General features: G+C 38.8%; 1 protein-coding gene across 1 annotated transcript in view; it reads right to left on the bottom strand.

The window, feature by feature from the left end:
• SLC5A8 (solute carrier family 5 member 8) overlaps window positions 1-25,087 on the bottom strand; it is a 53,469-nt gene that overhangs the window by 12,401 nt on the left and 15,981 nt on the right. The window contains exons 5-10 of the mRNA XM_003269910.3: window positions 24,244-24,398; window positions 21,083-21,223; window positions 18,001-18,130; window positions 14,745-14,833; window positions 13,426-13,538; window positions 10,660-10,727 (exon numbers count right to left, since the gene is read on the bottom strand). Of these exons, the coding sequence (XP_003269958.1) occupies window positions 10,660-10,727; window positions 13,426-13,538; window positions 14,745-14,833; window positions 18,001-18,130; window positions 21,083-21,223; window positions 24,244-24,398 (696 nt within the window). The remainder of the gene's footprint in view (window positions 1-10,659; window positions 10,728-13,425; window positions 13,539-14,744; window positions 14,834-18,000; window positions 18,131-21,082; window positions 21,224-24,243; window positions 24,399-25,087) is intronic.

A 25,087-nucleotide genomic window follows, 5' to 3' on the forward strand; every position in this document is an offset into this window, starting at 1 on the left:
ACATGTCATTGTCTATATCAGGCCATAGCTGATATATGGAAAAAGGGGAATCAACCACAATAAGAGCTGCAGGCACTAATGCAAACTATGAAGAAAGCAAATTCTGTATGACTGGCTGTGGTTTAGGAGTGCTGGGCAGGCTTGGAGCTTCTGGATCTAATTCATTCCTTCATATAATCAGGGATGAGATCAAACTATTTTAACAACTGCTATGTCCTAAGCAACAACCAGGCAGAATGGCCCCAAGCCTCAGGACTGAAGAAAGATCCTGGAGGACCCCTGCTTTGCCAGTCTTAGCCTTTAAGTTTCTAGGTCAAGGGGAGGTCCAGGATCCCAGAGGAGCAGCCCAAGTGGCCAGGGAAATTTCAGGGAGCACTTGGGGTGATCAGATAATAGGATATTTATGAGCCTAACTACATTATTAGTTAACATTCAAGCTAAAGTTGTTAATATCTTGCTTTGTCCTGGGCACTGCAGTAGGCACCAGATATTTGATACAGGGTTGAACAACGAAGTCATCTTCCCCACCTTCATGAATTACAGGCTATTCAGTAAAACAGACATTAAATAAATAACTGTAATACAGTTTGATAATGGAGATGATAAAGAAAGTACAAGGTGCTCTAGAAACATTTAGCAGAAGGGAATGCAAATGTATCCAGGTAAAAGGAAAAGTCTCTTTAAATTAGTAATGTGTTAAAACGAAAACTGAAGAAGAACTAAGGCTTAGGCAGTGGACGAGGTAGAGAGGAAGGTGTTGCAGGCAGAGGGAGAAGCCTACGCCAAGGCCTGCATGCTGAAGACAGTGAGGTGCCCGCAGGCTTCAGGAAGAAGACACTGTTCTAAAGATTGGTCCGTCCTCTCCAGGCCCACAGCTCCACAGGAACAGGAGGGAGCTTTCCAACACAAAAACGCTCTCTAATCAGAAGAGCAAACGCCACAGGAGGTGAAAGTCCCTTCAGGTAAATAAACAATTTTTTTTTTAATGAAGTATTTCTACTTCTGAGAAGATAAACATACGTTTCTCTATTCCTCCTGCTAATAAAATTAAAAATCCTGACATTCCATATAAAATACACATAAGAAGACTCTGAAAGGTGCAAAGAAGGCAGCCTGCTAGGGACCCTGGACCTGAAGAGTGGTACAGCGTGAGTTCCCTGAGTTTTCTTTCTGCTTCATGTGTCCCAGCCTGAGAGCTGAAGGAGCCAGCCAGCCTGGAAATGGCCACAGATACAAGCAAAAAAAATAAAATAAGATAAAAAGCACTCACAAAATCCTGTTATCTCTCTAGGCACAGGGCCAGGAAAGGAGCATCCTAGGAAGACAGAAAACTCTTAGACCCCAACTGCTCCATTCCACCCGAACACCACAGAATAATCTGTTCACCCCACCCACACCCATGCCAGCCTAGATTCCATCCCCCCAGCGTGTCACCAGGCACCCTTTGCCTCCCTGCTGGCAATGTCATGGGAGGCCTAGTGGAGAATCAGGACTTTCACCATGGTCCAGCAGTGACAAAGCCACCTCCTCCATGATGTCAGTGAATTCCACCCTGTTGTGCTCAGGTGTTTCGGGTGGTCCTAGTTAACCAGCTTCCCAGGGAAGCCTCTCCCCTTGAGTTCACTTTGCATCATCATTGAGTCTTGTATACCGTCTGATGCTCATGTGTTTTATTCTGGCAGTGCTAAGAGCACCAGAAGGATAGCAGGAGCTGGATGGTGTCATGGGCCAGATTTAGTCATGGGTCAGATGACTGACAGACCAGGAGGGTTTTCATCTAGAGACCGTTCTCAGAGTTTAGGGGATCCTTGCTCCTTTCTTATACCTGTATTCAATCCAGGTCAGTTACCTGGTGTTTTGTTCACAAAGAGAGATTAAGCTATGCTTGTAAGGGTAAGCTTTGTTCTAAGGTTTGTGAAAATTGCGTCGTGCTGAGGTGACCTGGTCTCCTGGAAATCTGGTTGGAAATCCCCGGCCAGGTTGCTTCATACTGCTAAGTTTGACAGATAGGACTGACCCTGTGAGTTGCTTGAGTGGCCTTATGCCTATCATTAATCTTATAGCCACAATATATCTCATTGTATACCACACTCCACCCCTGACCCTGAGGGGGTCAATAATTGAGAGGCTGCCCGAGCTTTAAAGTGCGCTCCATGGTCAGTCAAATCTTGAGAAAGGCATCTTCTGTAGGAGGGTGAGTAGGAGTCGGTGGCGCCTTTGGAACAATTTGGAATTGAACTGTATCATCACAGAGAGGATAGAGTAGATCTAGTGTCCGGCTGAGCAGTTAGGGGAGATCATGAGAATGGGGTTCGGCTGCGGCTTTGGGGCAGACTCACCAGTGATGAGGGAAGAGTGGAGGGCAGGTAGCGACCAAGTCTGGATGGGAAGCAATGGATGTGTGGCAGGCCAGCGAAGGCGTGCCCAGCAGGCTGGAAGGTTGGCTGCTCAGTGGGTGGCCAAAATGTGGTGGAGGCTGTCAGTGACCTCAGTGCCGAGTAATCGGTGAATAGGTCTAGAGAAGCCACAGTTGGATGTAGAAAGTCAGGCCACCCGGAGTAGCAGCAAAAGAACACGCGCACACTGGGGCTTGGAAACATGATTACATGAGCAGGTAAAAGGAGTTGAATGGACTCAGTGGTAGCAGGCTTGGAGTTGCTTGATTACAGAGCAATGACAGGTAAAAATGGAACAGAAGGATAAGGAGGACACAGAACTAAGCAATTAGGTCTGGGGACACTGTGTGTGCTGAGGTGCTGTCAAAGATCCAAAATCGTGATCTTGAACATGGCCCAATGAAGCCAAAGTTCAAGGTGTTGTCCATTCCAGATGGCTGTCAGGCACAGCTGGGGCACCAAGTGTCTCTAGGAGGCACTGGCTGCAGAAACAGTGCTGGCCCAAGAGACCCCTAGGCAAATATACCAGCAAAGGTCTTGCCAGGGAGGGATATAGATAGGGTGGGTGGGACAGTCTTTGGGTCATCCTGGACACAGGGCAGGAATGTTAGCAGTGAAGGCATCTTCCCGAAGGTGGAAGTTGATGCTCAGCCATCCAGATGGGTGGTGGGTCAGTGGGTGGGATGATTGGGCGACATTGGTATTAAGGAGAGTTTGCAGGAATTCATGAGGCTTGCCAGACAGGAGCCAATTTGGAAGAACCCTTCAGCATAACTGCCAGTAGAGGTCACTCTGCCCTTGTGAACAGCTGGACTGGGCCTCATCCCGTGGGTGATGGGTGTGAGAAGGCCAGGGCCCAGTGTGAGACCTCTGGCTGCAAGGTCCTGGGTGGTGGGTAGGGAGCGAGGTGCTGCTGCGAACACTGTTGGATGGTTCTATCTCCGCATTTTCCAGGGTGGTGAGGACCTACGGAGCTCAATTAACTTCAGGGACTGTGGCCGTCAGGGCCAGGAGAGTTGGTTTGGCTTATGATGGGCTCTCCTTAAGAACATCTGTAAGTCAACTGGGTGCAAGGTGGCCTGTTCCAGGGTCTCCCAGTTGTGCCCTTGCCCCATGGGAGTGGCGGCTGTGCAAACTCACTGGAGCATGCCTAAGCGCCGCAGTAGCTCCCCTTCTTCCTCAGTGTACACCAGCCACCTTCAGCCCTTGATGAAAAGAGGCTCATGCTGGGGGTGCTATTCATCAGGCCTGAATAGCCACTGCAGCGGACTGCAGGGACAGTTATGTCTACCCGCTCCACTCTGTGCCTGGATAAGCTCGACAGGGTCTTGAAATAAGGAAATGATCCTATTATCTTTAAAGATAGCCGCTGGCTGTTGTTATTTGTATTTCTCGGCCTATGAGTTGCAAAGCACTTCCTGTCAGGTACACACAGCACAGCCAGGTGGTGCCTTTCTCTTTGGGTTCCTGCACCAGGTCTTTGAGCAGGCTTTGAATTTCTGTCCACATCAGGGGTGAACCTCTTCACGGACTTGTATGGTGTCTAGGACACACTTCCTCATCTCAGCCAGCTGTGGAGGTGGCAGCGGCTTTCTCAGCCTAGGTGATGACTGGTGACACCTGTGGTGTGGCCAGCAGTAAACCAGCACACTCAGGATCATCATTCCACAGCTCACAGGGCCCTGGATCGGCCAGGCAGAATGATGCGACTCTGAGGTGAGCCCGCATGACTTGGGCTTGTTGCCTGTGGGCTGCTGCCAACAACACTCATCAGGCATCACAGGCTGGGGCACACCCCTTGAGAAGCCACGCTGTCTCAGCTGGAGTGCATGGTGGGCTGGGAACAGCTGCAATGTGCCCTTTGATGATTCTTGTGGACTTCACTGGTGGTGTTAGTCCAAGGATCTATTGGGAAATATGCTTCTAAGTCCCTTGCTGGTGGGCAACAACACATAACCCTTCAGCAGGTAAGCTTCACCTTTGCCTTCTTGGTCTGTGGCATCACGATGCCAAGATCCTTGGAGGCAAGGAGCAACCCTCCCACAGCAGGAGCCAGAGACACACCAGCCAGCGGTTGGTTCTTCAAGCCGGGGCATCCTCCACCTCTGCTTCCTCCTCCTTAGACCCTGTCCCCAGGGTGGAGCAGAGTGGGGACCAGAGTGGTCTTAAGAATAATTTTGGCAGGTTTTTCATGGTGGCAATTTCACAACAGAGGCACAGACAAAGTGTATGTAGAAGGCAGCAACAGGCCAGAAAGTAAAATAAAAACTACCAGACACACTATGGAATGTTCTGGCGGGCTTCATCTGACTTCTTGATCAGAACCAGTCCCCAGTCACCCTTTCCCAGTCCTTCCTTAGAAATGGGTGCCATTACTCACTTGCTCACTTACTTATCCTATCCTCAATGCCAGTTGTGTTCAGAGGTTGTAGGTGGACCTCGTTAACTAGCTTCCCCAGGGGCGATGTCTCCTCTTCTGTTCACTTCACATCAAAGATGAGTCTTAGGCACCATCTAATGCTCAATCGGTTTATTCTGGCAGCACTCTTAGCAGATGGATAGTGAGAATAAGCTGGTGTCATGGGCCAGATACAGTCAGGGGGTCAGATCATGAACTGACCGGAGAGTCTTCATCCAGAGACCATTGTCAGATTTTGGGGGGTCCTTCTCCCTTTCTTATACCTGTATTTAGTCCAGGTTAGTTACCAGGTGTTTCTTTCATAAAGGGTGTTTAAGCTATTATTGTAAAAGGAAGCTTTGTTCTAAGGTTTATGAAAGCTGCATCTGCGCTGAGGTGGCTTTTTTTTCCTGGAAATCCCTGAGCTAGGGTTGTAAATTCCTACATGACATGTAGTATCAGCCCTGCAAGATATTTCAGTGGGCCTTATGCACTATCATTAATCTTATAGCCACAATATGTCTCATAGTATACTACACAACCCTATCCAGCATAACAAGGAGCTCCTCCCTCTGGACTTCTACCTCCACCTGAAGTAATGAGGCAGCACCCTCCCTTATGCTACTGATGTAGTGTCAGAGAAAGCTGGCTAAAACAGAAGGTAAGATTCAAAGTCTCATCACATAATATTGAAATGCCCAGGCTTCAATGGAAATTAACTTTTCATAGAAAGAACCAGGAAGATCTCAAACTAAATATAAAGATTGCAGAAAGAGAATTATTTGATAAAAAATTGAAAACAGCCATGATTTAAAAAATGCTTTAACAATTGGAACTCACTTGAAACTAATGAAAAAATAGAGGGAAAAATATATATATAGAGAGAAAAATCTCAGGGAAAAAAAGAAGATATTAGGAAGAACCAAATGAAACTGTTACTCTGAACAAATACAATAACTGAAATAAAAATTTTAAATGAATGGGCACAGCAGCAGTATAGAGGGAACAGAGAAAAAGATCAGTGAACTGAATGACAGAACAACAGAAATAACCCAAACTGAACAATAGAGGGAAATGAAATGAAGAAATATAAAATAAACTTCAGGGATCTGTAGAACTATAACGAAAAATTTAACATTCATGTCATGAGAGTCCCAGAGGAAAAGAGAAAGAAGATGGGGCGGAAAAGTACTCAAAGAATTAATGTCTGAACTTTTCAAATTTGACAAGAGACATAAATCTCTTTCAGACTTATGAAAGAAGCTGATTCAAGATTCAAGAAGCTGAGTAACCCTAAAAAAAATAGGAAAAGAAAAGAAAGAAATACATGCTAAGACACATCAAAAACTCAAAACAAGGAAATATACACCAAGATACATCATAATTAAACTTCTGAAAACTAAACAAAAAACAAAACAAAAAAACCTAAGAGCATCTAGAAAGAAATGACTCCTTACCTGTAAGGGAAAACAATTAGAATAGTAGCAGATTTATCATCAGAAATGATAGAGACAAGAAGAAAGTAGCAAATTTTTTTTTAACTCCTGGGGAAAAAAAACTACCAACTCAGAATCATACACCCAACAAAAATATCCTTCGGGGATAAAGGGGAAACTCAAGACATTCTCAGGTGAAGGAACGCTAAAAGAATGGCTAAAAGAAGTTTTCTAAACTGAAAGGAAATGGTAGAAAGAAGGAACCACAGAACAACTCACAGGAAGGCAGAAAACAAAAAACAGAAATACCAAACAGAAAACCAAAAACTGATGCTTAAGCCCTAACATAACATACCAATAATTATATTAAATGTGAATGGCCTAAGTACACCAATGAAAAGACAGAGATTGACAGGATGGATTTTTAAAAAAGACTCAACTACGTGCTGTCTACAAAAAAACTCACTTCAAATATAGCAACATAGGTGGTTCAAAGTGAAAAAATGGAAAAATATATTATGCCACCATTAATCAATGGAAAGTAGAAGTAACTATATTAATACCAAATAAATAGACTTCACAGCAAAAAAATTTCTCAGAGACAGGTAGGGACACTATATAATAACAAAAAGGTTAATCCTTCAGTAAGACCCAATGTATGAAGCAAACCAAAAACTGATAGAACTAAAAGGGAAATAGACAAACACACAATTATAGTTGGAGAATTCACCACCTCTCTCTCAACAATTGATTAAACAACTAAACAGAAAATCAGCAACCATCAACAAACAGAATGTAACTGATATTTATGGAACACTCTACCTAATAAAAAAAGAATACACATTCTTTTCAAGTGCTCATGGAACATACACCATATCCTAGGTTATAAAATACCATATCCTAGGTTATAAAACAGACCTCAACAAGTTTAAAAGAACTGAAATCATAAAGAGTGTGTTCTCTGATCACAATAGAATCAAACTAGAAATCAATAACAGAAAGATAACAGGAAAATCTTTGAATGCTTGCAAACTAAGTAACATACTTCTAAATAATCCATGAATCAAAAGAATATCTCAAAGAAAACTTAAAAATACATTCAGCTGAATATAAACAAACATACAAGATGTCAAAAGTTGTGGAACACAGCTAAACTAGTGCAAAGAAGGAAATTTTCAGCAATAAATGCACACATTAGAAAAGGAGAAGATTCAAATCAATAATCTAAGATCCCACCTCAAAAACAGCAAATTAAAACCCAAAGCAGTCCCTGGAGTGTGATGTTCCCCTTCCTGTGTCCATGTAAAAAAAATAAAAAAAACTCAAAGCAAGGAGAAAAGAAATCATAAAGATAAAAGTTAAAAATCAATGAGCGAAAACAGAAAAACAACACAGAAAAATCAATGAAAAAAAGAAGCTGGTTCTTTGAAAACATCAACGAAATTGACAAACCTGTGGCAAGACTGAAAAAAATAAGATACAAATTACCAATATTAGGAATGAAACCGGGGCTATCACTACAGGTCCTGCAGATATCAAAAGGATGGTACAGAACTGCTATGAACAACTATACATGTATAAATTTGCAAACTTAGATAAAATGGAACAATTCCTCAAAAACATAAATTGTCACAATTCATCGAATATGAAATGGATAATTTGAATAGCTCTGTAACTATTAAGGAAATTAAATTCATAATTTTGAAACTAAAAAAAAATCCAGGCCCAGATGCTTTCCCTAAAGAATTCTACCAAATAATTAAGGAATAATTAGCACTAATTTTAGACAAACTGTCCTAGAAAACAGAAACAGAATCCTTCCCAATTTATTTTATGAAGCTAGTATAACCCTGCTATCAAAACCAAAGGCAGTATACACACACACACACACCTGCGTGCACACACACACACACACCACTACAGAACAATATCCTTCATGAACATAGATGTAAAAATTCTTAATAAAATATTAGCACATATAATTCAGCAATATATAAAAATAACTACACACCATGACCAAACAAGGTTTATTCCCGGTATGCAAGGCTGGTTCTGCATTAAAAAACCAATCAATGTAATCCATCATGTAAGCAGGCTAAAGAAGAAGATCACATGATCATATAAATTGATTACAGAAAAAGCATTTGAAAAAATTCAACTCCCATTTATGGTGAAAACTCTCAGAAAAACATAGGAATAGAGAATAGGAATAGAGAGTTTCCTGTTCACATTGAGGAACTGGGTAAGGATTTCCACTCTCACTACTTCTATTCAACATGATGTGGAAGTTGAAGCCAGTGCAATAAGGAAATAAAAGGCATACATACAGATCAGAAGGAAAGAAATAAAACTGCCCCATTCGAAGATGACATGACTGTTTATGTAGAATATCTCAAGGAATATACCAAAACAAACCAAAACATAAAAGAAACAAAAAATTCTCAGAACTAATAAGTGAGCTCAGCAAGGTCACAAGATTGAAGATAAATATAAACACATCAATTTTATTTCTATATTTTAGCATTGAACACATAGACACCAACATAAAAAATATGATTTGCATAGAAAAGCTAAATAAATGAAGAGATATACCATGTTCATGTTTTAGAAAATTCAACATGGTAAAGATGTCATTTCTTCTCAGATGGATAAACAGCTTTCAGGCAATCAATATTTAAGCAAGTTTTTTTTGTAGATACAGAAAAGATTATCCTAGACTTCATATGGAAAGGCAAAAGAACTAGAATAGCTAAAACAATTTTGAAAAATAAGAATACAGTGAATCAATCAACCTGATCTTGAAACTTGTTTTAAAGCTGCAGTAATCAAAATAATTAAATTATAAAGCTGTGTGGTATTGGCAGAAGTACAGACACATAAATAAGTGAAAGAAAACAGAGAATTCAGAAACAGACCCACACGAATATGCCTAATTGACCTTTTACGAAGGTGTAAAGGCAGGTCAATGGAAGAAAGACAGCCTTTTCAGCAAATAGTGCTGGTTGAACATCCATAGAGGAAAAAAGAATGTCAACCTAAGTCTCACATTTTATACAAAAATTAACTCCAAAGGGATTGTAGACTTCAATATAAAATGTAAAACTCTAAAACTCTTTGAAAAGAAACATAGAAGAAAATCTTCAAAAGCTGGGGCTAGGTAAAGTTCTTAGACTTTACACCAGAAATACAATCCATGAAAGGACAAATTGATAAACTAGACTTTATCCAAACTAAAAAAAAATGCACTTTGACCGACGCTGTTATGAGGATAAAAAGACAAACTTCAGTGTAAGAAAATATTTGAAAATCACTTCTGACCAAGAGCTAGTATACAGAATACATAAAGAACACTCAAATCACACCAGTAAAAAAAGCAAACAATTGAATTAGAACATGAGCAAAAGACATTATGAGGTAATGTATGAAAGAAGATACATAGATGAAAAATAAGTCGCTGAAAAACATTTTCAACATCATTAGCCATTAGGGAAATGCAAATTAAAACTACAGTGAGATATCACTATATGCCTATCGGAATGGCTAATATAAAAAAAACGACACCACTAAATGCTGGAAAGAATGAGGTTTAAACTGGGCCATTTGTCTATGTTAGTGATACAAAAATGACATGCTCTGGAAAATAGTTTGGCAGTTTCTTTTAAAAGTAGACATTTAGCAATCACCTGACAGTTGCACTCCTGGATAGTTATCCCAGGGAAATGAAGACTTATGCTCACACAAAAACCTTTACGTAATGTTTGTAACAGATTTGTTCGTAATACTCAAAAACTGGAAACAATTTAGATGTCCTTCATCAGCTGAGTAGGTAAACAGTGATACATCCCTACCAGAAAATACTAACTGATAATAAAACAGGACAGATTATTGACATATGCAACAACCTGGATGAATCTCTAGGGAATTATGCCAAGTGAAAAAGGTTACATTCTATGTAATTCCATGTATGTAGCATTCTTGACCTGGTAAAATTATAGAAATGGAAGACAGATTAGTTGTTGCCAGGGATTAAGGAGGGAGTGGGGGCAGAAGGGAAGTGGGTGTGGCTACGAATGGGCAACAGCAAGGATTCTTGTAGTGATAGAAATGTTTTGTATCTTGGCTATATCAATGTCAATATATGAGTTTGATATTGTATATCATGATGTTACCACTGCAAGATGTTACCACTGAGGGAAACTGAGTGAAGAGTATATGAGATCTCTCTGTATTATATCACAATTGCACGTAAATCCACAATTATCTCAAAACACAAAGTTTAATTTAAAAAAATTTAAAAGTGTAGTCATCTCTGCCACTTGATATGTCCAGGTGTAGATATATATTGAGAGAAGTCTGGAAGGATGGTCACATCAACATTAAAAAAAGATTTAGTGATTTATGACTTAAACCTCCAGGGGCCAGCTCTCACCTGCAACAAAGCTCCCAGAAGTGACGCCAGCGCAGCCATTCCAATACACAGGGCTCCATACACCACACCTAAATGGACAACATAAAAGCCAGTGTAAAATCCACACCCAGAGAATTAGAATTCTCAATAGAATAATCCACCACACCTTTGATTCAAAGTGGATAATATGACTGTGGTGAAGAATGGCCACACACATCAGAGCCAGTGAATAAAGGAAATGGCTATTTTCCTCTAGGATCAGCAGTGTTCCAAGAGGACAAAGCCCTTACATTGTGTCCCAAGATTAGTTACAACAGTAGGTTATATAAGTAAAGAATTTCTGGAATTAACTATAGGGATTTAAAACTAAGAACTATATTGTGTTATTAATCTAATCCTCCATAAACATTTGTACGTAAAGAAAGGCTCAGGTCTCTGTTTTCAGCTTGCCAAAAATAGAATACTATTCAGTTCTGCTCTGTACGAGGTGAGAGAGGGAGTAATAAACAGAAATTAGACTCTTCTGACTTTAAGTATTCATTTCCCTTGGGAAGTGGCAATGGTCACTATGGGGTGTTGGAGGACTTTTAGCCCCCTCATAATCTCCATCAGTATCCTCAAGCCCTTCCTATTAAACTAGCAAAGAAAGGCAACTTCTGGATAAGTAGCACATCTGCCCTAATGTTAAGTTGTTTTCCCCAAACTTCTTTAAAAAATTTTTTTTCATAGAGACGGGGTGTCGCTATGTTGCCCAGGCTGGCCTCAAACTCCTGGGCTCAAGTGATCCTCCCACTTTGGCCTCCCAAAGTGCTAGGATTACAGGCGTGAGCCACCACGCTCAGCCCAAACTTCTTTATAAAAGTTTTCAAGCCACCACTGGTGGTCAGATTGTGGAATATTTTTTTCTATTGACTTTCAGTATTTTCCAAATTTTCTCCAGGTACATGTATTACCTTTTAAATTATAGGAAATATCATGCAAAAAAACCTCTTTGTTTTAATACTTCCATTCAGCAAAAGTCAGCTGAAATCAGTTGATATAATTTCCCAAATGCAAAACTCAATATACAGAAAAAAAAGAATGGGAAATTTGTCCATCATAAAATTTATGTATTCTTTATGTTATTTCTATCTTATTTTAGCGCTCATACCTTTGTTAAACATATTGAGTAAATAATGCAGCCGAATGAAAAATTTTAAATTAATTTTTTTCAAAGAGTTCTCATTGCTATGATTTTTATGCCTCTCAATTTTAATATAAATAATATTTTCAATATATTTGGTTTGATTCTCCATTTGATAGGTTATGAATAGTCACCATTATAATTTTGGGAACTCAAAGTTATTGGAAACACATTCAAATCATCTGCCACATTCTTCTCTATGTCCTTACTGCATATACTTCAAGATTACGATTTCATAGTACCCTTTAAAATGAATGAAAATCTCATCTATATTAGCAGAGTTGACTTGTCATTCATCAACATCATTCCATGAGCACCAGCCAGTGCCTCCCATTTTATATGCATTATCTCAAAACCCAATTCTGCAAAGTATCTGTGTGCCCATTTTCCATATAGAGAAATAGAGGCTTGTATGGGTACTGGATTTTCTCAAAGTTAACAGCTAGTAAATTAACAAAGCAAGATAGGGTTTGTCTGGCTTCGAAAGCATCTATTCATCTATTCATTCTACTAAACCACACAGCTTCAATAATCCCATAATGAACCAGTCTAAAAACCCTTTAGGAAGCATTGCATCATTCTGAAATTATGTTCCAGGATTAAAATTGGGTACATAATAAAATGATGCATTGCTATTTAAATTTAGGGAAGACTGAAGGATATAAATTAAGGACTCATTCCAGGCTACAGTTGTGGCAATTTTACAGAGAATTATGGCTCCTAATAGGGTATAATTTACTATTTCTTTGACAGTCTATTAATGTTACTATGTTGAGGTTAAAGATTCTTTCTCAAAAAGGAATTTGTTAGTCGTTCATTTCAAGGTGTCAAAATGAAGAATGCAGTACATTGGCAAGATTTCTTTGAGTTGGATATTACACTTGAGACATCTGGGAACTGAAGATGCTTAAACCACTCTATTCAAGCTGGTATTTAACCCCTAATGAGGCTCTACAATTGAACAGAAGTTAAGAATTTCTTGCACAAATTTATAGTTCATCTCCAGGACAGTGTACATAAGCAGACAGAACAGACAACTAAGACGAGTCAAAATTCATAACACTCTGTTTCTTTATCTTCAATTCATCTAATCTATTAATCTAATTTAATCTAATCCTCTGTAAACATTTGGGAAGTGTTTATGGGAAGACTACATAACTGGAACTGACAGTGCCTTCTTAGGTAACAGAAAAAGTGTGGCTCTTGGTTACAAACTAGGGATATTTCTTAGAACTGTGGACTACAGTTGAAAAGGAAAATAGTTGAATTTTTTTGTGTGTTTGGATAAGAATTTTAACACAAATTTAGGATAGGACGAAGGCACAGGATAAAAGGACAGCTAAATCGGTCCCCTGGAAATTGTCCTTTGTGGTTCACTGATAATTAATTGTTTGAAGTGTCTCCCAAATCTTGATTACAGATATGGTAACATTAAACACTGATATAAACATTTTTTAAAAATCTGCATTGTCATAGGCATACATATGTGGATATCCATTCATACTCAGAGGCTCTTCCTCTGTAGCTTCAGTGGAAAAGAATTTTTTGTGTCTCAAAAAATCATCTCTCTGAGCTAAAATGGAATTATGAAAACAGAAACTTACTCATTCCCTGGGAAATCCAAGACAGAGACCTTTCTGAGAGCGATCTGAAGTAAGGTTTGATTAGATCTTCCACAGTTACTGCCGCTAAGGCGTTAATACTGGAGGACACTGTGCTGTAAGGGAAAATAAAACTTTTGATTTATAATATTTTACCTTTAATAATACTTTAAGTGGGAATGAGAAAGGGGGAAACAAATTGTCACTTCTAAAATGTAACCCGATTTCTACTATGCCTTTTTTTTTTTTTTTTTTGAGATGGAGTCTCACTCTGTTGCCCAGACTGGAGTGCAATGGCGTGATCTCGGCTCACTGCAAGCTCTGCCCCCTGGGTTCACACCATTCTCCTGCCTCAGTCTCCCGAGTAGCTGGGACTACAGGCACCCACCACCATGCCCAGCTAATTTTTTGTATTTTTAGTAGAGACGGGGTTTCACCATGTTAGCCAGGACGGTCTCGATCTCCTGACCTCGTGACCCACCGGCCTCAGCCTCCCAAAGTGCTGGGATTACAGGCGTGAGCCACCATGCCCGGCTCTACTATGCTATTTTTAATAATCACAGCACTGTCTTTCTGGAAACTGCTATCATCCCAAAATGATATTCAGGCAATATCTACAGGTTTGACAGTAAAAGAGAAAGGCTATGTTAGTGTTGCTTCCACTTGCAGTTAATCCTCAGTGTCTGAAAGAGTCTACATAGATTACTCCGTATTCCTATACATAACAACTTTAAAACATATTTTTCTTTGTGCATAGAAAGGACTGTCATAAGTCCTCCCTACCATATGCTGTAAAGATCAACAATATTAATTTCCTGAATCCCCACTAACACACATTGTACATGTTGATAATAACAATTCTCTGGAACAAACACAAGAAGAAAGGGCAATGATAGATCACAAAATGAAAGATTCTTTGGGCAGTATACATTATTCAATATGTAAATGAAAGATTTCATTCTAATTTTCCAGTTGACCATGCTTTAGCCCCATGTGAGTTTTCAATCAAGACTGTGGCACCCATTTTGATCATCAGTGAAAGCTACCATCAACCGATCATCATTATTGTGGCCATAGATTATCACATCATAGGATGTATGATGGTGTATTAGAGAGCAGGGACCTAGTTAAAAGTGGGGCTGGTGACAGGACGCCAGTCCACAGAGATAAGTCAGACCACAGAGAGGACACATGCAACAGATTGCCTACTTTAGGCCATCTGTGTCCGTGCCCAGAACTCCACATTATCCCGCTAAAGTATCTAATAATAAAAGAAATATCCCAACAGGGAAATCATGTGTTATTAGAGTCATAGTTCATACCTTAACGTCCCACTGTAAGCACAGGCCACAAAAAGTCCAGGAAGTCCTGGATAATCTTGCAGAATGTCCAGTACCAAATAAGGCATAAGCTGAAAAATTCCAAAATTTATTTCCAAGTACTTCTCGCTACTGAATAAAATTAATGAATGCCTAGTTTATCATTTATCTTGTCTCCTTCAGGAACTGAAAGGAGCTATTCCACACAACTGAAATTTTCAAATACCTAAAAGTAAACCCTTTAACTACTAACACTTAGAGAAACGAATAGCACAGTAGTTAAGTAAAGAGGCTTTGGATTCACACAGATACGGCTTTTGTAACTGAAGTTCTGAGGCTCAGTTTCCTCATCTATAAAATAGTTGTAATAATACTAACCTCATAGAGTTGCTGTAAAAGTTAATTTAGATAATTTATGTAAAACTCATAGTATAGTATATGGAATATAATAAATGCTCAAAACAAAGTAGTTCTTATTCTTGAGAATAATAAGTTGCTTTTAAGGAAATATTTGACACACTTCTGTGCTTAAGTAAGCAGCATCCACTTAACTTTACTTGATGACTCAAGGCCATTTTGTGAACTTCAGTCACTGCCCAAGTCAGAAGATGTAATTTTAGGTGCATCAAGTACAAGACATAATGATGGGTGGAGAATGACTTCAGGAAATCCCTTAAACTTGCTTCTTTTAAAAAACTCCCTGATACTAACTTGCTTTTTGATAACTTATATTTTAAAAAATAAATATCAAATTAGGATAATCAAGTGTGTGACTTCAGGACTCTGTTGCATGGCAGTTTTTCTACAAAATCAGTTTCCGAATCAAAAGAGTCCTAAGTGGACAATTTTCTTGAAGAGTGTCCTCTCATTTGCATTAAAACCTTATAGATTACTTCTCCCACAGTACAGAGTAGATGACATGTCCTATTTTATCAGCTTCCATAGCCTCTTCAATTTCATTTAACAATAGTGTGTTCATGGGATATGGAAGAACTTCCTCCACTGTTGAAAGGAAATGTTTCAACAGCAGGATCGTTTCAGTTCTTTTAGGACTGCGTTCTCCACTTTTCCAAAGCTTACTCATTCTTTATTCTCAGAAAAACGGAATAGCATTTATCCCTATATGAGATCAAGACCCAATTTTTCCAAGATGTCATAAAGGTTTAACTTTAAACAATGTCCCACAAATAGCAAAAGTAGGTTCCATCTACAGTGTTATAAAAAGGTCCAAAATCCTCTATCCTATCTTTAACTTTCTCAAAAATCTGCAGTGTAATTATTTCGTGTCTGAGTGGCCCCCTCAAGTATAGGTAGAACCAATGAAATAGGATTGATAGAGAGGAAAATAGTAAAACTATATCTAGAAACTGGCCTGCTTCCTCTGGGCAAATGCCAGCAGAGCGTAGAGAAACATATCCTTGCTCTCTTGAGGTTAAGGGTTTTTTTTGTATTTTTTGTTTGTTTGTTTTAAGGCAGTCTCCCTCTCTCACCCAGGTTGGAGTGCAGTGGCTCGATCTCGGCTCACAGCAATCTCCACCTGCCAGATTCAAGCGATTCTCCTGCCTCAGCCTCCTGTGTAGCTGGGATTACGGGAGCCCATCACCACGCCTGAATAATTTTTGTATTTTTAATAGAGACGGATTTTACCATGTTGGCCAGGCTGGTCTCGAAGTCCTGACCTCAAGTGATTTGCCCACCTAGGCCTTCCAAAGTGCTAAGATTACAGGCGTGAGCCACTGCGACTGGGTGAGGATAAGGTTTTGACGCAATCTTCCACTGTCTTATTTGCATGGTATCCCCAGTGAAATGTTAATTGAATTAACTTGTTAACTAACACAGTCCTGGAAATATCAGTTGGGGAGAAACCTTCATGGACTCTAAGCATATGCAGGCAAGACACCCTGAATGTATTCTATAAGATGTCTCAAAGGTAGGAAGTCATAGGGATGTTTTTTTGTTGTTGTTGTTTTTGTTTTGTTTGTTTGTTTGTTTTGCCTAGGGTAAAGGCAAAGTATATTAAAAACTTTTTTTTAAGTCCTTATTGTCTTCATGATACAAACTACAGACAATACAGATTGATAACAGTCACCAAATATTCTTTATTAGAGGGAATGTAACAGAAGAGTGCCCCCATCTTCATAGTAAACGTGATTCTTACCTTCTCTGAGAGAACAAGGAGAGTGTGTTTATCAAAAGGAGGGCATAAGTTACCATAGGGTTGAGAAACAGCTCCAGGGTGTTTTTATTTTCTAGCCCCACCAAGTTGTATTTTTCTGGGAGCAAGAGATGCATTTGCATCAACAGAAATTCAATCTACTTTCATTCTAATGAATCCCCTAGGAGCTTGTTCCTCAAGTGAGTCTTAGAAAATAATTTTGGCAAGAACTCAGGCTTTAGGGTTGGGCAATCCTGGGTTTGAATTCTAGTTCCCTTTTTGAAAGCCAATAAATGGCACAGAGGTTCAAAGTTAGGACTCTCGTGGCAGCTTGCTTGGTTTTAAATCCTGGCTCCAGGTTACTAGCTAGTTATTCACGTAACTTCTCTAGGCCTGAGTTCTGTCATCTTTGAAAGGCAGATAATCATAGAACCTGCATCAGAGGGTGACTGTGAAGATTAAAAGTTGAAATTTATATGAAGCATTATGGTACTGCCTGGCCCATGGAGGGTATTTGATAACTGCTCATAGTTATTCTTACTTATTAGCAATGTGACCTTGGGTAAGTTATATAACCTCTCTGAAAAGCATTTCCTCATCTGTAAAATCAGGATTGCAGGGTTGTGAGAATTAAATGAGGCATGTTAAGCTCTTGGCACAGAATCTCACCACATAGTTGGTACTCAATAAATATTCACTTATTAGACCCATCTCTCCATTATTTAAAAAGTTGGAAGATAAATTGTTTATAAATGAATGCTCTAACAACCACAAAATGTTCTATAGTACAATGGTTTGTGTAGCTTAAAAAACAAACAAACAACAACAACAGTGTTCACATTCCTACTCCCAGCCTTGAGCTATTTCTATTTAACACTCTACTTGATTTTTTCCTGGTATTTCCATATTTTAATTTTAGATGCAGTACTCTTCATTCTTGCTATATCTGCTAAAATAAATTCTTAACAAAGTTTTATAGAAATGTAAGATGATGATGGCATGTCCACTTTCCGTTTCTCTACAAGAATATGATACTCTTTCCTCTCAACTAATAAGCTTTTTGAATATTATTAATACACCTGTAAGAAAGACATGGTACTGAACCTGGTCTGGTGCAGACACTTTCTTGGCTGTCCAAGGATCACAGTCACGGTACCTGGAATATAGGGCGAGCCCACAAAACACTGAGCACGTGAGGATTGCCCAGAGTCCCACAAGATTGATGTAGAGAGACCTAAAGAAGTGAAAACAAACCAGCAAAAGACAACTGTAATTTCTGTTCCAAAGATTAGGAAACCTGTTACATGAACAAAAGAGACCCTCATGATTAGACTCAATAAATGCACATTATCTTTTGATTATCGAAAACACTACTTATTTTATTCTAGCCTAATATTCTGCTTATGTTGCCAATCAATTGATGGTGTATTTGGAAATATTTGAATGGATGGGATTTCCCCATGAAAGAGTGTATGCTCGTGGTTGGACCTCCAGGGGCATTGTTAGCTTTATAAAAGTACCTAGTTATACTACTTCAGGTCTTCTTGTCATGAAATAAAGATTTTAATAGTCAATTGAGCATTAACTATTACTCATTTTCCTTTTAAAAGTAATGCAATTGTAAACTGCTAAACATTGTTAACATTTACACAGTAACTCATGAAACTTGTTTAAATGTTGTTTATAAGACCACACATTAAGTAGGAATGCAAATCTCTATTCCTTGGACAGGTATCTTCTCAAACAATGTTCAGCACTGTAATATACTGTGTGTGCTCCAGTAGAGAATAAAGGTTTACACACAGCACTGGAGCCAGTCCTGAGCATAAATCCTGGCTGTACCATAAGTGACCCTGGGCAAGTAATTCAACCTCTCTGATCTTCAGTTTCTTCATTGAAGCGTAGGATAGCAATGCCTATGTCATAAAGTTATAAAACTAAATGAAACAGTATATATCATATAGCATGGTACTTACACATAATAAACCCCTGTTAAATACTAGTTATTGATATTAGTGTTAATGTTATTGAATCCTATGTCTTAATAATCAGTTGAATAGTAAACATTTTTCTTGCTAAGAGGGCTACATATTTTTTCCGCTGGTGCTGTAGTGGACAGTGATGAGCTGCCCTAGGTGGAAAAGAGGTACCATCCCTGAAGTCATGCCTCCTTCTTCCCACCCCCCCTGGGGAGTCTGCATCCAATGACAAACGGATTCTGAGGTTTAAAGGCCCAGTCCCCTCACCCTAACATGGGACTAGTCTGAAGAGCCACCCTAACTCTAGAGCTCCCTTTGAGGCCTCTGTTCAGACTGCATTACAGTCCAGCGTCTCCCTCTCGTCAATTTTGTTTCCTTTTCTTCCCTTCTACATACAGCGATTCTCTGATAAACTCTTCCATGCTAACCTCAACCTCAGAGTCTGCTTCCGGAAGAACCAAAGGTGTGTTTATCAGATTTATCCTTCTCCCTTGAATTGACTAACATTGCAGTATGTTTTGCTATTGCTAGCTCATCTCCAAATCACCAGAAAATTGTGCCCAGATACTCTCTTGACCAAACACCTCCTCTCTCTTATATATGAGTTTAATATATTGTTTTATTTCACTTTGATGCTGTTCAGATTGACCACTTATCAACATCTCATACTGTCTTTTGTCAATCAATAGCAGTAGGTCTTGGTTTTTTAGCAGGGATTTATTCTTACCATAGCATAAGTGTGAGAAGTCAGACGAAAATGAGTCCCCTGGGTTCCGAGAGTCTGCTTCATGCAGGAGATCCACTATGCTTATGGGAATTGATTTTTATCAAGAAAGCTCTAATGCTGTTATTTAAGTTATCAAGTCGGGCTTTTTGGGTTTCATGTTCCCAAGGGAAGAGAAGAAGAGCTTGTCCACAATTACTCTGGGACGGGTATCAGCTCTAGTATAGATTTAAAAGTACAATAGACTACTCTATCTATAAATTACATTCCTCCAATATTCCTTAAAATATCAGAATTCCTAAGTTCATTTTGAGGGCATCCCATATCCAGTTGTTATATCCATATTCACACAGATTTTTCACTGTGAGTTCTTCAAAGATTTAGGTAATCTCTAAACCAATTTACTCTTAATATATTGAGTTCTGACATATGACATCACAATACTTTCATTTTCTCCTTTAAATAGAAACAGAATTGTCCCTCCTTCCCTCACCCTATCCACCCTGGACTCTCATTCAATCTCCTTAGAGCTTTAAAGCCCCTAAAAGCATGTGAGCAGAGTCAGCCTATTTATCAGCATAGGGAGTGGTGAGCGCTGCAGTGATGTGAGGCCTCCAGAGAAGGAACCAGCCACCATTCCACATTCTTTGCTCAAGCCAAGATGGGCTTGAGAGTTCCGGACCATGCTGTCCTTCCTGCCTCTGTGCATTCATCCAAATCACTCCACCTACCTACATTGCCTTCCTACTCTTCTCCACCTGCCCAAATTATGATCATTCTTCATATTCATTCTGCCAGTTCAACATGAATCTCTCATCCATCCTCCACCTTCACATCACATCAGTTGAAGTGGAAAAAGGAATTTACATTTACTAGGCCTTTACCATGCATATGCCAAACACAGTATTTTACGACACCTCCCATGAGGTGTATAGTATTTCTTATGCTCCTTTTACAAGTTTAGAAACTGCAGCTCAAAGAGACTGCAGAATGTGCCCAGGATCACTCACGTAGCAAATATTAGAGCAGGGTTATAAATCCATGACTGTGTTTGAAAATGAAATATAAAGCACTATATATACTCTGGAACATTTTCTCTATTATTATATTGTTTCATGAAACTGTTATATATCTCCAGTATTATTTTATTTTTTCACATACTTGCATGTATTTTCCTAATTTGAGGTTAACTTTCTTCAGACAAAGGCCATATATATTTATCCCCCATAGGTTCTTATGCAAACAGATGCACAATAAATGCTGATTTGTTTTCATTAATAATTCCTATAAATATTTTCAAATAGCTGATTTAAAACATACAGTACCAATTTGTTCTTGGTCCTTTTGGAACCAAATATATCATTTATCTCTTGGAATTTCATGACACAAAAGACATAAAGGAGCTAAACGTGACTTATGGAAGAGTTTCCATAAAGACAACTGATGGTTATTAATGATTCATATACCATGGTGTATGACTTACAATTTTGCCTGGAATCTGCTTTTACAAGAAATGTATCTCTGCACCTGGGATTGGTTGACACCGTAGATGCCGGTCCATGTGAAGGTCCCTCCTATAATAATTGTCCAGAAGGTGTGCCTTTGCAAAGGGTTAGGATTAAAACTAAATGACAAGAAACAGAAAACAAATCTGAACTATTAGCAGAGACTAAAAAAGTCCTCTTATATTTGGAAGCAAGCAATGTATATTTATATACACAACGCATACATAAATATGTACAAATTTATTAATTAATATAAAATGTAGAAATATTTCCAACTTAAGTTCAACGAAATAAAAAATATTATTTTCAGATATGTGGAAATACTAGGAGAGACTAGGGGGAAATGAATGCTGTAATCATTCTGAGCATTTATATAAATTGTTCTCCTGTGATGTAAGGAAACTGTCGTTTAAACAAATCTGACATGATATAATCAGAGAAGAACATGAAACATAGAGAAAGAGAAAGAGAAAAACATTCCTAAGTGCACCATGGCAGTAGAGATGGCACTAAAATGAACATGAAATTAACACATTTTGTGTATAGAATTCCTCAACCAGCACATGTAATCATAGCTCTAATCTATATTCAAGTTCAACAAATCAGTCAATTAATGCAGTTTAAAGTTTTGCATTTTCTAAAAACTGAATGTCATTGTAATCATGCTTTATTAAAATGCTGTGTGTACAAGCTAAATACTAATAGTTTAAAGCCACTTTATGACAACACATACATTAAGTCCAAAACACTGTCACAGAGAAAGCTCAACTTCCATATTTGAAAGATCTTTTAATCTTTTTTATTGGAAGGAATGATTTTGTTCATCTCTGATACACAATATGAACTAGAAAACTTTCTGCAAAGTTAGCTTTCATGGAGACTTCCTTAAAATTATGAAATTTTGCAAGTTCATTTCAAATCTTATATTTGAGATCATTGAGTAAAGTGCTCTAATTGTATGCGTATTCATTCTGGCATTCTTATGGAAATCTGAGAGCCTCTATTTCATGTCTAACATTTCATATCAAAGTGTAAGAGTTTCAAGAGTGTTGACCCTTTCTCCCCAAGAGAGAGAAGCCACTATATTAGCTAACTGAAGAGCCAAAAGATGTCAGTAAGCTATCTGAGGGAAGTATGACAAGATTTAAAACACTCAGTTTAGTGGTTTAGGCCATACAGAACACATAGGCCAATGGTAGACAACACAGAAAATACCAATACAATATCCTTCTTCTCTTCATTTATCTTAACTTGAGCAATATTTTGTCTACCATATTCTCCAAACATATCAGAATAACAAGGGATACTCTTGAAAAGTATGAAACACAAATAAGGCTTTTTATTGTTACTTAATGACTTTCAAAGCTAAGGTCATAAAAATGTCTAATTTTTTTTAAAAACCTCTTACTAATGTATATAAGCTATCACTTCTGTGCTCCAATATATGCATCCTTCTCATAAAGTGACAGCTATCTTGCAGAAAAAGGATTGGTTCCATACCCTCTCTCCTTAGTCTGGCCTACCAGGAAGAGATTTGGGAGTAATCAAGAGTAGTCATTGGTTGTTTCCACTTCCTGGACTTCCCCTCTCCCTGTTCTGGTAAAAGCAACCCACGTTTGCTTTGGGGAAACTACCATTTCTCCATTAAATAGTCTCAATTGACGATCAGTCAAAATATCTAGTTCTGCCCTGGCCAAGGGGTGGAACCGTGGTCCAGGCTAGGCAACTAGAGGCTCTTTTCCTTAGAATCTGAATCTTGAGCTAAAAGAAGGAAAGAAATATTGAAAATAGTTGAAGTTGATTCACTAAAATTTATTCTTGCAAATTAACACATTGACCCTGTCCAATTTCTGAAAAAGCTTTTTCTCAAACTTTGGTGCTTATTTTCAGAAGACCAGAAAAGAGCCACCGAGTGCAAAATGGGTTTTCTTTCTTCAAACTGCCTATTTCAAAGCGGGGCTGCTATCTCAAAGAGAAGATAGGCTAGTTCAAGACAACATGGGTCCCTTTCCATATTGCAAAAGGACAACACTATTGATCCAAAACGGAAAGTGTTTTCAATATTCTTTTGAATTGTGTGATATACTTTGGATGAAATATCTAGTCTCTTCACTGTTCTTTCTTTAGGAAAACTGAATAGCTCTTTAAAACATGTTACATCATCTGCTGTACTGTCATTTGAAGCATCGACCATAACTTTCCTAATCAATTCTCTAGAAATAATACTTAATATTAGATAATGTTCATTATATAATACATACATATAATTATAATACATAATCATAAGCTACTATGTTAACATACTATAGATTGCCAGGGCAATGTCAAAAGAGAAACTCTCAAAGTTGCTTAAAACAAAAAATTGTCAAAATGAAATCACTGTCTTTCAGTGTCTGTCTCTGTCTCTCTCTTTTTTTTTTTAATGGCAGGTGCTAATCCAATATGCTAGTGTTTGTCTCTTAAGAGGACTACCTTTTCCCTTTTTTTTTTTTTTTTTTTTTTTTTTGAGACAGAGTCTCACTCAGTTGCACAGGTTGGAGTGCAGTGGCGTGATCTCGGCTCACTGCAACCTCTGCCTCCTCGGTTCAAGCAATTATCCTGCCTCAGCTTCCCAAGCAACTGGCATTACAGGTGCCTGCCACCACATCTGGCTAATTTTTTGTATTTTTAGTAGAGATGGGGTTTCGCCATGTCGGCCAGGCCGGTCTCGAACTCCTGGCCTCAGGTGATCCACCCACCTTGGCCTCCCAAAGTGCTGGGATTACAGGTGTGAGCCACTGTGCCCGGCCAGAAGCTGCCTTTTCTTAACTTTCCACTGTCTCTTTCCTTATCACCCTGTCCCACTTTTCAACCTATTCTGGACTTTAATACCTGGAAGAAAATACTTTTTTTGCTTTAAGTCCCTTCTCAGGAGGAAACATCGCTCTAAGCACCATGTAGCTAAGTACCATCTGACTGGTTTAATCCCTTAAAGAACAGAGGGAGGCTTCGTACATATTTACTTCTCTGCTTCAATTTGCTCTACCACATCCTTAGCAATTTGTTGGTTTGTTTTTTAATGTAAATCTACTATTTCAATAAAGAGATTATTTTTAGAATACAAAAGATGTGTTCAGTTACCCAAGTAGTAGACACTTACTTCCAGAAATTTAATCTTCCACCATCATAGGCATCATTTAAAATAGTGCTGATTCCACCTTGCATCACCACAGCCTGTATAATCACAGATGCAAATCCAGCCACCATGATCCCAACTTGAAAAACATCTGTCCAGACAACTGCTTTAAGACCACCCTTTGAGGGGAAAGTATATTAGGATTAACGCTTCTATCAGACATTATTAAGCATCTACACACTTATACACTATGCTGGACAAAAATGATAAAAACATGAAGTTGGCCAAGAAGTGCACTCAAGGGAAACAGTCAGGTTGAGAGAATCTTCATACAGAAGGATATATTTAAATGAAGCCTTCAAACATAAGCAGAGGCAAAGATATAGCGTCCGCCCAGCAGAGAAAACAGCATGGGCAAAAGCATAAAGGAGTGAAACTAGATGGCATGCTGAATGTGGCCAGACACATTCCACAGAATGAAGTGGAGTGGTGTCGGGAGATTGTTGGGAAGAAAAATCCGAGTCAAATTACTAGTAAATAATATGAATTTTATTCTACAGGCAGAGCTGATATTTAATTGGTTTGCACTCAGATGGTCATATCCACTGTTATATACTATAAATGATCTGTACTCTCCACCACCAGAAATTTCCCAAGTTTCTCTATGACCTGAGCTGAACCAGCACCTGAGGTTTAAGGGGCCCCATCTTCTACAAGATCCAGCACCTAAAGGTTTAAGACATAGAGTATCAAGGATTCCATAAGATTTTGTCACTGCTGAGGACCAGCACACATAATAATATCAGTGCCATGCCATACTGATTTTGCATATTTTGTCACCCCTACCTATAAGCAAGGGGAAGTTATC

This window comes from Nomascus leucogenys, chromosome 10, assembly GCF_006542625.1.
Source record: "Nomascus leucogenys isolate Asia chromosome 10, Asia_NLE_v1, whole genome shotgun sequence".
Taxonomy (NCBI): domain Eukaryota; kingdom Metazoa; phylum Chordata; class Mammalia; order Primates; family Hylobatidae; genus Nomascus; species Nomascus leucogenys.